Here is a 12,704-nt window from a genome sequence, read left to right as displayed (position 1 = left end):
ACATTTTTATATTTTCTTTGAGGAAATTTCTATTTAGATTCTTTGCCATTTTAAATTGGATTTGAGTTGTAAGTCCTTTATGTATTGGGAGTGCAAGTTCCCTTATTAGATCTATGATTTGCAAATTGTTTCTCCCATTTCATGGGTTTCCTTTTCATTTTCTTAAAATGTGTCCTTTGAAGCACAAAGTTTTTAATTTTGATAAGTCCAATTTATCTATTTTTTCAATTATTGCTGGAACTTTTGGTGTCATATCTAAGAAACCATTGCCTAATCCAAGGTCATGAAAATTTATTATGCCTGTTTCTTTCCAGAATTTAATAGTTTTAGTTCCTGCATTTATGTCTTTAATCTATTTTGAGTTACTTTTTATATGGTGTGAGATAGGGGTCTGACTTCATTATTTTACATGTGGAAATCCGATTGTCCCAGCATCACATGTTGTAAAGACTATTATTTCCCCCATTGAATTGTCATGGCACCTGTGACAAATTTTAGTTTACTAAATGTAAGATTTATTTCTGGACTTCAATTCTGTTCCATTGATCTACATGTCTATCCTATGCTAGTACCACATGGTCTTGATAATTGTTGCTTTGAAATTGGTAATTGTGAGTCTTTCAACTTTTTCTTTCAAGATTTTTCTTCTGTGCGTGGCTATTTTGGGTCCCTTGAATTTCCGTATGGATTTTAGGATCAGTTTGTCAATTTCTGCAAGGAAGTCAGCTGAATTTTACTGGGTTTACTTCATAAGTACCTGTAATATTGTCACTAGGAAAAGAATTAATATTTAATTTAGAGTAATTTCCTATTTTTCTCTTTTCTTTTGAAAGACCTATATGATATTTCTATCTTCTCAAGCTGCTCTAGGATTATTTAAATGCTAATATCTCTTTTATTGTGAGTCACCTATTGGTCAGTTAAGTAGAATTGTTTTCCCTAATTGCCAAGATACACAGCAAGAAAATAAATTTCACATGCCTAGTTTGTGTTTAACAAACAATAGTTTTATCTTATATTACTCTCTTAGATAAAACTTTGAGAGATCATGTAATGAGAGATCTAACAGTAGGGCTCCATGAAGTGGAAAGGCTGACTGGACTCTTGGGTAAATAGGTAATACTTCCTAAAGCTCCATTACCTCCAGGGGTGTAATTTCACAATCTTATTAAAATGCTTCAAGGGAAGATATATTACTAATAATTATTTATTATTTTAGCAATTCGATTATTTTCTAAACAATTTATTTAAGACTAGTAATCTACCAACCATAGTAACCAGAATAGGGACACATCATTATTTTGAATTAAAATAAGGATGAAAAACTTTTAAAGAAATTAAAATAGAATTGAAAGTGTCTGGTGCACCAAAGTACTTTGTAAATATGGGTTGAATAAAGGAAAGGATGAAAGGAAACCCCTAAATGAATCACTGCCTTTAAAACCCAGGTCCCTACCTTGGGATGGCTCTCGATAATCCCTCAATTCAAAGGGGTAAATCCTGCTTTCAGGGTAGATTGCTTTTCCCCCCAGTGTTTTCAATTTTCTTAAAGGATAACCTGAGAGTTTCACATTTTTGCAGCGTGTATGTCATGGTTGGTGCAGATGTCCCGTTCTCTTCTTGTTTACGAGAAGTGGAAAACCCACAGAATCAATTGAGATGCAGTCAAGAAATGGAGCCCGTAATCACCTGTGATAAAAAATTTCGTTCTCAATTTTACATTGACTGGTGCAAAATTTCGCTGGTGAGTTTTAATGCTGTTTTGGGTTTTGCAAATGTAATTAGAAGTGATTCGCCAGGAAGATAACATTTGACTAAAACCTGAATTGCTTTTAGGAACAAATCCTGGGTTTACTTTGTTAACCAAAATTGCCTTCTCCTGCCTTGAAGTAGTTGGCAAGCTTATTGACAACGTATCCATTTCGGAAAGTATCTCCACTTTTGTTCTCAGTCTACCCTTGATTAGTTGCTGGGCTGGATTAGCTTGGCAGGTGGTCTAAATGCTCACCCTGGACATGCAGGTGGCTGCTACATCAGGATAAATTATGGAGTCAGTGTGGCATGTGTAGAAAGTCTCAACTATGCCGCCACAACCCCAGTCTGGAAGGAGAGATCAGAGTACAAGAATAAATCTAAAAAGAAAGCAATATTGTGCTATAATCCAGTGTCCTAGAAACTCACATTATAGGGGAAGTTCAAGGGACAAGGAAAACAATTCCAAGTGAGGAAAGTTAGAATTTTACCCACAGCCCCATAAATATAAATACTTCCTTCTAAACAACTTAAGTGAGCACACTAAAAGAGTGAGGAAAATGTGGGTATGGTTTCATATATATGTAAGATACAGATATAGAATGTCTTATATAAAATTTATATTGTTTTTGATCCTGCTTCTTTGGAAAAGTTGTTTGGCTTCTTTAGTGACCTTTAGATTTAACTTCTGTCAACTCTTGGTGCTCAGTGGTGACTGACTTTGAAGTTGACATCTGAACAAAGTTATTGGCACATAAACACAACTGTCACTGCGTGTCTTAGAGAACCAAATACAGTGGGGCCTTGACTCACGAGTGTCCCGACTAACGAGCTTTTTGAGATACCAGCTGTCTCTCGGCCTATTTTTTGCATTGAGTTGATAGAGTAATTTGAGTTAACGAGCTCCTTAACGAGCTCGGTCTTGGAACGAATTAAACTTGTTAAGTCAAGGTCCCACTGTGCAGGCAACTTTCCTGGATCCAGGAGGGGAGAACATCTTAAGTCGTAGCACTTACACCTGTGGCGCTTGGCAAGGGCCTCTTCTTTTTATGTCGCTTGTGTCTTAGGAAAGTAACATTCTTTCTCTGCCTGCTTAAATCAAGGAAAATTATTAGGATGGTACGGTTTGTGTGTTATAGATAAGTGTTGAATTTACAAAGCCCCGTATTTCAATCATGGTGCTCACCATACAAGGGTACGGAAGACGGAGTGGTTGCATTCATAATTTAAGTACATGCCTCCAGCCAGAATCAGTAGACAAAAAGCGGGCTCTAACAGGGCCATGTTCCTTGTGCTGTGCTGCAAAATGTTTATGTTTAGGAACATTATCTAATTTCTAAAGGTTTAAAAGTGACGTGCTTTGAAGCTTTTAATGTTTGTGGTAAGACTTTTTAAATACAAAGGTTGTGTTACATCTTACCACAGAAAACTTCAGGAGGTTTAATTGAAAGAATCAATGAATAAGCAGAATAAATGAAATATAAAAGAAATGAAAAATTAGCCTAAATTTTACCCCCAAAAAAGTAAGCCTCGCTCGGCCAGTCTAGCATGGTTGAATGTCAACCCATGAACCAAGAGGTCCCTGGTTCTGTTCTCGGTAAGGGCACATGAGCAGGTTGCAGGGTTCACCTCCAGTGAGGGGCATGCAAGAGGCGGTTGATCCATGTCTCTTTCTCATAGATATTTCTATCTCTCTATCCCTCTCCCTTTCTGTCTCTCTAAAATCAATTAAAAAAAAATTTTTGTTTTAAAAGTAAGCCTAAGGTCAAGTTTGACAATGAGCCTGCTACTGTCTAGGATTAAAAAAGGAAATTCATCAGTTATTTAATTCTCACTCTGAAAGGAGGCAAAGCATGAATTCCTTGGCAGGAAATAAAGTTTTTACAAGCCCTGTATTGTTAACAAAATTCTTCAAGTGGAGTTTTTTGGAAGAGGATATTGAAAAATGCCACAAATAATTCTTCCCAACCTTTTTGTGGCAGGGCGGGGAGCAAATGTAGTAACAAATTTCACATGGCTAGTTTGTAGTGGTTTAAAGAAGCCCTTGACATAATCAAATGCGACTCAGTGAAAGCAGGTCCATTGATGTGAAGGTAAATGAACAGAGCGCCAATGTGCATTTTTTGATTCTGGGATAGAATTTAGTAAAACGATTGCGTTGGGTGGGATGCATGGACCTTAGACTACCTTTGCAAAAAGCTGTTTCTGTCAACTGGATGCCAGAAAGATCAAGGTTATAATCATTGAGAAATTGCCTCTCATTTTGTTTCTTTTCTCTTTTGCTAACCTGGAAACCATACCCACATACCTGGTTATCAGCAAGCTTATGGTTTGTTAACATCTGCACTAGAGGTTTGTCATTAGGAAATTAGAAAATTACATAGTAGTGTGAAGGACACAAGTACATACACTCATATGTATGTATGTATGTATGTGTGTATATATGTGTATGTATGTATAATAATGAGAAGGACATGGAAAGTAGGCCAACATAAAGCCTTCAATGTTTTACTTTTATTCATTACTTCTTCCCAGATCCCCTAAAACATTGCAAGTTCAAGGTGATAATGCAATTAGAAAAGACTGCTTTGTAGATATTTGTCAAAAAATGTTTGGTATGTCTAGATCTTAAAATCTCATCATGTTTGCAGCTATTAATTTGATTTGTAATTGTCTTCTTTTGTATCAGGTTGATAAAACAAAGCAAGTGTCCACCTTTCAGGAAGTGATTCGCGGAGAGGGGATTTTACCTGATGGTGGAGAGTACAAACCCCCTTCCGATTCTTTGAAAAGCAGAGACTATTACACGGATTTCCTAATTACCTTGGCTGTGCCCTCGGCAGTAGCATTGGTCCTTTTTCTAATACTTGCTTATATCATGTGCTGCCGACGGGAAGGCGTGTGAGTACTTTAAAGACTAATAAAAAATTATAGAGCCTACTAGGGTAACAACATATAAGATTCCATTAAAAGCCAAGTTTCATTTAATTCATAAAGCACTTTATAAATGAATTGAAGTTATGTTCAAGTCAAACTATCGTACTTTATCCCTTTAAAAATGAATTAAAATAGTTTGGAGTCTAATAAATCAAATTAGGGGATATAATTACTTTATTCACAAATTATAAAGGCTAGATGTAAATTCATGCTGGCAAAAACAGTGCCAACAATAATGGAGGCTGCATATTTTGGTTATAGAAACCACCTTTGTATAATCAGAGACTTAGAATCTATTGCCATGGTAATTGCACTTTAACTAAATCGTCTTAGTTTGATCAGGAATGATGGTCAACATTCTTCTTGAAATTGTTCTATTATTAAACAGGGTGACAATCTAAATGTTTAAATATATATACCCATATATATATAAACGTAAAGAGTAAATGAATGAAAAATAAGGCTATAATTTGAGTAACGAGTATTCAGTTCATAAATAGTTAGTACTTTCAGAACATCTGTGCCAATTAAAATAATCTCCCAAGATTATTGGGAAGTCAGGGAACAAAGCCAAGGATAAAAACATTAACAAAGCAGCAAGTAACAAACTTCCATTTGCACATGTAGCCTGATTTCATCATGTCATACAATTTATTTCCAAGAGCTTGATTCTAATCTCCTTTTTTTTTTCATGTTTCTGTATGTTTCTCATCAGTATCCCATCTTTGTGTGTGTACTCATTCAAGTAACGTCATGACCCAGGTGGCAAATGCTGCCTGGTGGCATTTAATAGTAACAGTGTCAGCATTTCCACGTCATGCAAGATCCCATGAGCATATAGTCTTAATGTTCCAAATATCAATGCTATTATTTAATTCATAAATTTTGTTTTGTTTCTAGGGAAAAGAGAAACATGCAAACACCAGAGTAAGTGTCTTCTTTCCTGTTATTTTCTGTATCATTTTTTTTTCATTTCTCAGTTGCTCATCATGCTTCTTACCTGTGTGTCATGCTTTCCCCCCCCCCATTCATCATCTTTCATAGTTTATTTCATAAATGTGAAAGCTGCTTTCTAAATAGAGGTATTTAGGAGGGGTAGAAACTAAAAATTTTTAAAAAGGTTTTGAAAACTAAGATTATTTAGGTAAAAACTAAACCTAAAATATTTCAGATTCAGAATATTAACTTGCCATTGATATTATGTGATTTCCCAATCTGCATTCCTATAAAGCAGACAACAGATGAAAAGACCTTTCATACACGTTTTCCTGAATCTACAGTAATAACCTACCATAAAATGAAATTTCTGTGAGTATTTATAAATGCCCCATCAGAAGCAACAATATAAAAGCTCTGGTAGTTTAATCTTAACTGTAGATAAGTTTAACCTTAAATAGACTGCTAGCTTGTTACTTAGGGCTGTAACATTAACACAGTGCTTTATAGCTTAGTTTAATGAAAGATACATTTAATTAAAAATTAATATGTAATCTTCAATTTTTCTATGTTAAAAATATATGAAATGTATGTTTTTCAGAGCTAATTTGTAGAAAGCCCAAAGTGCAATAATGTCCTCCTCTTTTAAAAGTAAAAGAAAAAAATTCAAAAAAATTTTTCAAATTGATGACCCATTGAGATAATATCTGATGTTAAATATATGTTGTTTTATTTCTTTTTGACCTAGCATCCAACTGGTCCATCATAGTGCTATTCAGAAATCTACCAAAGAACTTCGTGACATGTCCAAGAATAGAGAGATAGCCTGGCCCCTGTCAACGCTTCCTGTGTTTCACCCCGTGACAGGGGAAATCATACCTCCTCTCCACGCAGACAGCTATGAGAGCACTAACATGCCATTGATGCAAACACAGCAGTAAGTATCCACTTGGCATAGTGATTATTCATATGCATGAATGTGTCTAGTTAATGTCTGTGAGGACCAGAGCTTTTCATTTGTTTGTTTGTTTGTTTGTTTGTAACAAAGAGAAAATACCGAAGGTCATAGATAGTGTAGATCCCAGCCCCACTGTGCTGAACCAAATTAATAGAATTACTTTCAGGGAATGCTTTCTTTTTTCTTCAAGAGGAATAATCCAAACAAGGTGACATTTACCTTAATATTTAAGAAATTGACACGGCTAATAAACTAACATAAGTTTGTTCAGAGATGAGTTAATTGTGAAAAGTGAGGCATATCCTAAAGCATGACAAATTATTTTTTAGCGCTATTATTAGAATTATTTGGTTCTGTTAACCTATTGCTTTAATGTTATTATCACAGACTGATTTAATCTAAATTGGTTTTTTTTGTGATCTGCTTGTATATTGGAACAAGTAGTTCCAATTTTGGCTAAAAACACAGCGTATTAGTGCAAACCTTCTCTGTTGTGTTAGAACTATAGTCAGAAAGCCTGGACAGATGAGTATGGTATAGAATGAGTGAGGAAATTACCCCCTTGCTCTTAGAGCACCGTGTGACATGCCTAGATCAATTTTGATATAAGTGAATTGTAGGTAAAACTGTCATTTATTTTTAAGAACGTGGCTTTTTTTAACCATATGTTAAAAAGGGTTAAATTCAATTTCCCTAAGGAAGTAACAAGTTTGAGTTTGAGGTCCTTCTCTTTTTCTTCTTCTTCTTCCTCTTCTTCTTTTTTTTTTTTGTAAATGGAATGGATATACAGAAAAGTTCTCCTTCCACACATATACATAAATCTTAGGATATGATATGAAAGTAACTTCTTACTAGTTAAAGATTTATCTGGGAACGGTGCTGCATGCAGACATTTTCCCATTATGATGGTTATTTTGTAACCACATAAACTGCACTGGATAACTTGAAGATTAAATAGTAATTACTATGAGTGGTATAGATAGTCAGACTGAATACATTTGTCCAAAAATACTTTATAAATCTAAAAGTATTGTATTTTTCTGAATTCTTCTATGATCATTTACTTAGTGTTGAATGGGCCAAGGTGTGTATCTGCATGTGTGCATGAACAACAGACTCATGTCCTGTTAACAGTGGGGAAAATCATGTGATTTAAAAGTTTGAGTTTTGGAAAGATGAATATTCTATCAGGAATGTAAATAGTAGAGTCTTTCAAAGTTGGGTTGTACTAAATGGAGAAGATGGATTTCTGTGTTCTCTGTAGGTTGGTGAGTCATCACAGAACCCACTTTACTAGGATTAGATACTAATGAGAAAATTTTAATAATATTGTGATAGTGTACAATTTAACAACTTCTCCTGCATTTTTTAAGGGGAAAATTATGACAGCCTTATCACTCATTTTCAAAATGAAAAGTATTCTTTAAGGCTACCATTTCTTATATTCTTGACCCAAGAGTGCTAGTAAAATCTACACTAATAAAAGACAAAGATGCTAATTGACCATACCTTTGCTATGCCCATCAGCCAATCAGAAGAATATGCAAATTAACCCAACAAAGATGGCCGTTAAATTTGCATATTGAAGGCGGGGTGGGACAGCATGAGCCGCCATCCGGGCTTTGCGTGTGCGACCCGGAGCACGGGGCAGGACAGTGTGAGCCGCCGCCCGCCCCACCGCCATTGGGGCCTCCCATGTGCGAGCCGGGGCAGCGCGAGCCTCCATCCATGCCTCCCGTGGATAAGCCAGCAGGTGGTTATCCCCCGCGAGGTCCCAGACTACAAGAGGGCACAGGCTGGGCTGAGGGATTCCCCCCTTGAGTGCACAAATTTTTGTGCAACAGGCCTCTAGTGTTTATATATATTCTAAAAACCGAAATGATCAAATACACCTGAGGGAGAGATTTGTGTTTAGTTTTTTAAATCAGAAGAGTTCTCAGAGCCTTTAATGTCTTGATATGCTTAAGACTCCATGGGGAAAGGTTAGAAGATGGAACTCTTTAAAGAAGACAGTTTGGGAGATGCTTCTATTGACAATATAACAATACTATCAAATTTTAGAATAGAGAACTATTGGGGATGAATAGGGGAACTTGAATATGTTTGTAAAAAGCTGGTGAAATTTAAGGGAGGGGAAAGGTTGTACTATTTTCTTTTAGATTCCTTTCCAACCAGAGAATAAGAATAGTTCCTTAAAAATGATTTTGATTTCTTTTGATTAGGATTTTGCAATGTTTCTACTTATATACAAGCAAAATAAAATTTTCTATCTAGTTTACAACTAACTGGATCTTCCTGGTCTCTCTATAACTCCATGAAGACTGTCATTATGTTGATCAGATCTCTTTATCTGTAAATGCAATAGGTTATTTTATTGAACTTGCAGCAATTTGAACCTATATGTATTTTTAAGTCCAGAAAATATTCATATTATTCAGGGTTCTGTTAATGGCAGCACTCCATTAACTAGTACTTCTGTATAAGTACGGTACATAGGTAATTGATGATGTTCACAATGATTACTCTGAGACACTGCGAGGTCATCAAGTGCATCTGACTCATCAGAGGGAAATTAAATTACAGTCCGTGTAGCTTTAGTGTTGAATGTATATTATCTTTCTTTTATTCTTGGAAATGGATAAAATGAGCATGGTCTCTATGGTAACTCCCTATAAACTAGGGTATGTGATTGACCTCATTTTCCAACCAAGCCAGATAATAAGAAATTTATTGTATCAGGTCCATCACAGCTGTCCTTTATGCAAATTCATCTTTTACCCCTTACCTTAAAAGCATAGCCCTGTCTCTAAAGTTCTGTTTTGGTACCAAGTACACGCATATATAAATATTTTGGTCCTTTGAATCTAACCGAATTCTAAAAATTAAAATGAGATATTTGATAAAGAATTATAGTACTTGATAATTGAGTATATGCGTGGATTATGCTGCCTGGTATTTATTAAATTAATCCTTCCTAAAAGAGCATGCGTTTCATCTTCACATATTCATATTAACTGTATCTATCCCTCATAAATAAGTTGGCTAGGTACTGGATTTTGTGTTTATTCTTCAGACTCACTACCAGAAATATTCAAGCATAGGGTGTGGCTTCTAGGTAAGACTCAAGAACGTTTAAATGCTGCATAAAAACTTATTTGGGTCTTTTAAACAAGTTAGTCCATGAGGGATAGAGAACTCTATAACAGTGTGCAATGTGGAGCTGACAAGTTTCTTATCAATTATACAGTTATTTTTTATTGTTTGGTGGGTGTGGATTCTTTTTTGTTTTCTTCCTTCCTTCCTTCCTTCCTTCCTTCCTTCCTTCCTTCCTTTCTCTCTCTCTCTCTCTCTCTCTCTCTCTCTCTCTCTCTCTCTCTCTTTTTCTTTCTTTCTCCACAAATTAGACAGTGACAAGTGTTTCATTATTTGCAGATGACACTGAGATTGGATTATGTACCTATCTTGGTCAAGTCAGGGATAGATATGTGGTCCTTGACCTGAGAAGGTCAGAAGGTTCTTTCTCTGATCCGGGTTGCAGGCAAGGTGACTGACCAGACAGTGGAAAGCAACTGGGGATGGAACATGTGCTCAGAAAGGAGGGATCTTATTTGTGCAGAGGTCCTATCCTTCTCAGGTTACAGGAGGCAAACAGCTGGTTAAAATATCACAGAATAGAGAATATGTAAGGTAAATTTAATATGATCTTTGCTAATGCAGTTATTATTTAATAACATTATTTTGGAATGGTTTTCAAGGTACTAGAAAAGTTGCAAAGATGTCCCATTTACAGTATTTTATTATATTTGTTACAACTAAGAAACCAACACTGGTGTACTCCCCCTCCCTCTCCCTCTCCCACATACTCCCCTCCACCCCCATATTTCACTAGTTTTTTTCTCTAAAGTTCTTTTTCTGTTCTAGGATTCTGTCTAGAATACAATAATTGGCATGTTCTTAGTTTTCTCTGGTCTGGAGAATGTCTTACTCCTTCCTTGTTTCCATTGATCATGACAGTCTTGAGGAGCACTAGCCACATATTCTGTAGAACGTCCCTCATCCCCTAGTATAATCAGGGCTTCTGCATCTATGCTTCATCAGTTATCTTTGTAGTTCAGTGAATAAATGTTACCATTAGGAGTAAAAAGAATTTTTTCCTCTATAGGTAGTCCCCTTATTTATTACAATTCATTGCTGGAAGTCACATTATAAAGTCATTCTTTAAAAAGTAAATTTTGCTTTGCGCCCCAAAAATCACTGTTGTGGTTAAGGGTTATGGTTTTGACCAAAGATTTAACAACATGAGAAATCTATTACACATTTGACGGCCAAACCTCAAAGATAAAGCTTTGTAATGATTTCAAGTAATAAAATCAGATTCCAAGTCCTACAAGGTATGATGAGAGATAGTCTAGCCTGGTTGTCCCAAACCAAGTTGAAGGTCAAATTCATATGTGGAGCTCTTATTAGTTCAGGGCCCTCCTTGTGGGGATTTGGAATCTTGTGGACTTGTGTTATGATGGAGCAGGAAAAACAGTTGAAAATCCTTGATTTGAGTACTTCAAAGACCTAGGTTTTGGGATTCGGAAAGCTAAGATTGGTGCTCCTGGTGGGGGTGGAGGTGGGGAAGGGGTGGGTCTTCCACCAAGAGGAGTTTTTAAAGAGGAATAAGTTTCTCCTAATTCTTCCTGAGGGGCACGTGCAAAAGAAAAGTGTGAAAGGGGCAGTCCCGGACGTTTATCTAGAGTGCTGGGCTGTGTGTGGGTCTGTGCTAATCAGCCTCTAGACTTTTCACACCTCCTTAAGCTGCCTGAGCAGAATGGCGTGGAGAGGTGAGAGGTGAGAGCTGATTAGAAAACAATGCCTGGATGCGGCAGAGAAATGCTGAGCCTTGAAAAACTGAAAACCACTGGGAAATTGTACTCCTTTTGCAATTTTATGGCAGGCATTGATTGGAGGATGCCAGATAATCAATTTTCTGAAAAAGAACTTATTCTTATAGTTGTAATGTTTTATTACATTGTCTTTCAGGGGATAAATCTGCCTCCTCATTATTCTTTTCTTAAACCAACATCAATGTCCATCAATTTTTCCTGAGTGGGAGGCATCTTTACACAGGATTGAATGCAATGCATACTAGGGGGAATTGCCCGACATTTTCTAGGAAGATTTTTAATAGACTGTACAAAAATTTTCCTTATTCATTACACAAAACATACCTAATCCAGGGTAATTGGATCCCACTCATAACAGGAGGTAGGTTGTGCTTAATCTTCTGCAAATTAACAAGTATAAAAGTAGAACTAAGTCTAATTAAATGTATTTTGAAACAAATTATTTTAGCTTTTATCTGAATATTTTTTCCATTGTCTTTCCTTGGGTAAAAGTAAAAACTAACTTTATGATAAAATTCCATAAATAAAAAATTAGGTTTCAATAAAAGTTAATATCAGTTGAAGAGAATCTTCATGACACCAAAATAATGATTTCCTGTTGACAAGAAGTGCTAACCAGCCAAGGATATTTTGGAGCCACTAACTATTCTTTTTTTTAGTCAATGAGTATATACTGAAAGCTATAAATGGATTATCTCTTTGATGGGTTTTGCTTCTATAGGTTTGTACTGCATCATTTTAAAGCTATGGTATGCTTACTTTTGGCTTTCTACAAGTAGGGGGAAAATTAAATTATTGAATGTCTCCTTTATGCATTGATTTTAGTTAAAATTAGGTTTTGAAAGTTAACTTTTGTGGTGATTCCAATTTCCTTGTGTCCTTTTTTTAAATCCCCATAATGGCCTGGTCCCTTAGTAAAATATATAGGGTCCAAATCAGCAAGGTTTGGGCAATGCCAATTTTGCTGAAATAATTGGGAAATTTCAAAAATATATTACTAGGTCTTATTGTTAAATGACTCCATGCTAACTCAAAAGAGAAATGTTTTGTATCCCACATAACTAAATTATCATTTACTTTCAACTCTGGCACAGATTATATGGCTTTTATACAAATCACCTAACCTTTCTTTGCTTTTGAGTCTTCAAACAAATAGGAATATAATGGGTTGATAATCATCAACCTTACTCATAGAATTACTCTGCAGGATATCCAAGAATGTCAAATTA

The 12,704-nt window shown here is 35.7% G+C and overlaps 1 protein-coding gene across 12 annotated transcripts in view; it reads left to right on the top strand.

Moving 5' to 3' along the window:
* Positions 1-12,704, top strand: part of SGCE (sarcoglycan epsilon) — a 75,426-nt gene that overhangs the window by 43,729 nt on the left and 18,993 nt on the right. For 4 of the 12 annotated variants that reach the window (XM_015558307.1, XM_015558306.1, XM_015558304.1 and 1 more), the window contains 5 exons: positions 1,582-1,744; positions 4,072-4,104; positions 4,442-4,653; positions 5,590-5,616; positions 6,374-6,562. In XM_015558307.1, the coding sequence (XP_015413793.1) occupies positions 1,582-1,744; positions 4,072-4,104; positions 4,442-4,653; positions 5,590-5,616; positions 6,374-6,562 (624 nt within the window). Of the gene's footprint in view, positions 1-1,581; positions 1,745-4,071; positions 4,105-4,441; positions 4,654-5,589; positions 5,617-5,920; positions 6,351-6,373; positions 6,563-12,704 lie in introns of those variants that run through there. The other 8 variants (XM_006779227.2, XM_006779220.2, XM_006779225.2 and 5 more) reach the window with 4 other exon arrangements.

Source organism: Myotis davidii, unplaced genomic scaffold, assembly GCF_000327345.1.
Source record: "Myotis davidii unplaced genomic scaffold, ASM32734v1 scaffold187, whole genome shotgun sequence".
Lineage (NCBI taxonomy): Eukaryota > Metazoa > Chordata > Mammalia > Chiroptera > Vespertilionidae > Myotis > Myotis davidii.
This window is presented reverse-complemented; position numbering and strand designations above follow the sequence as displayed.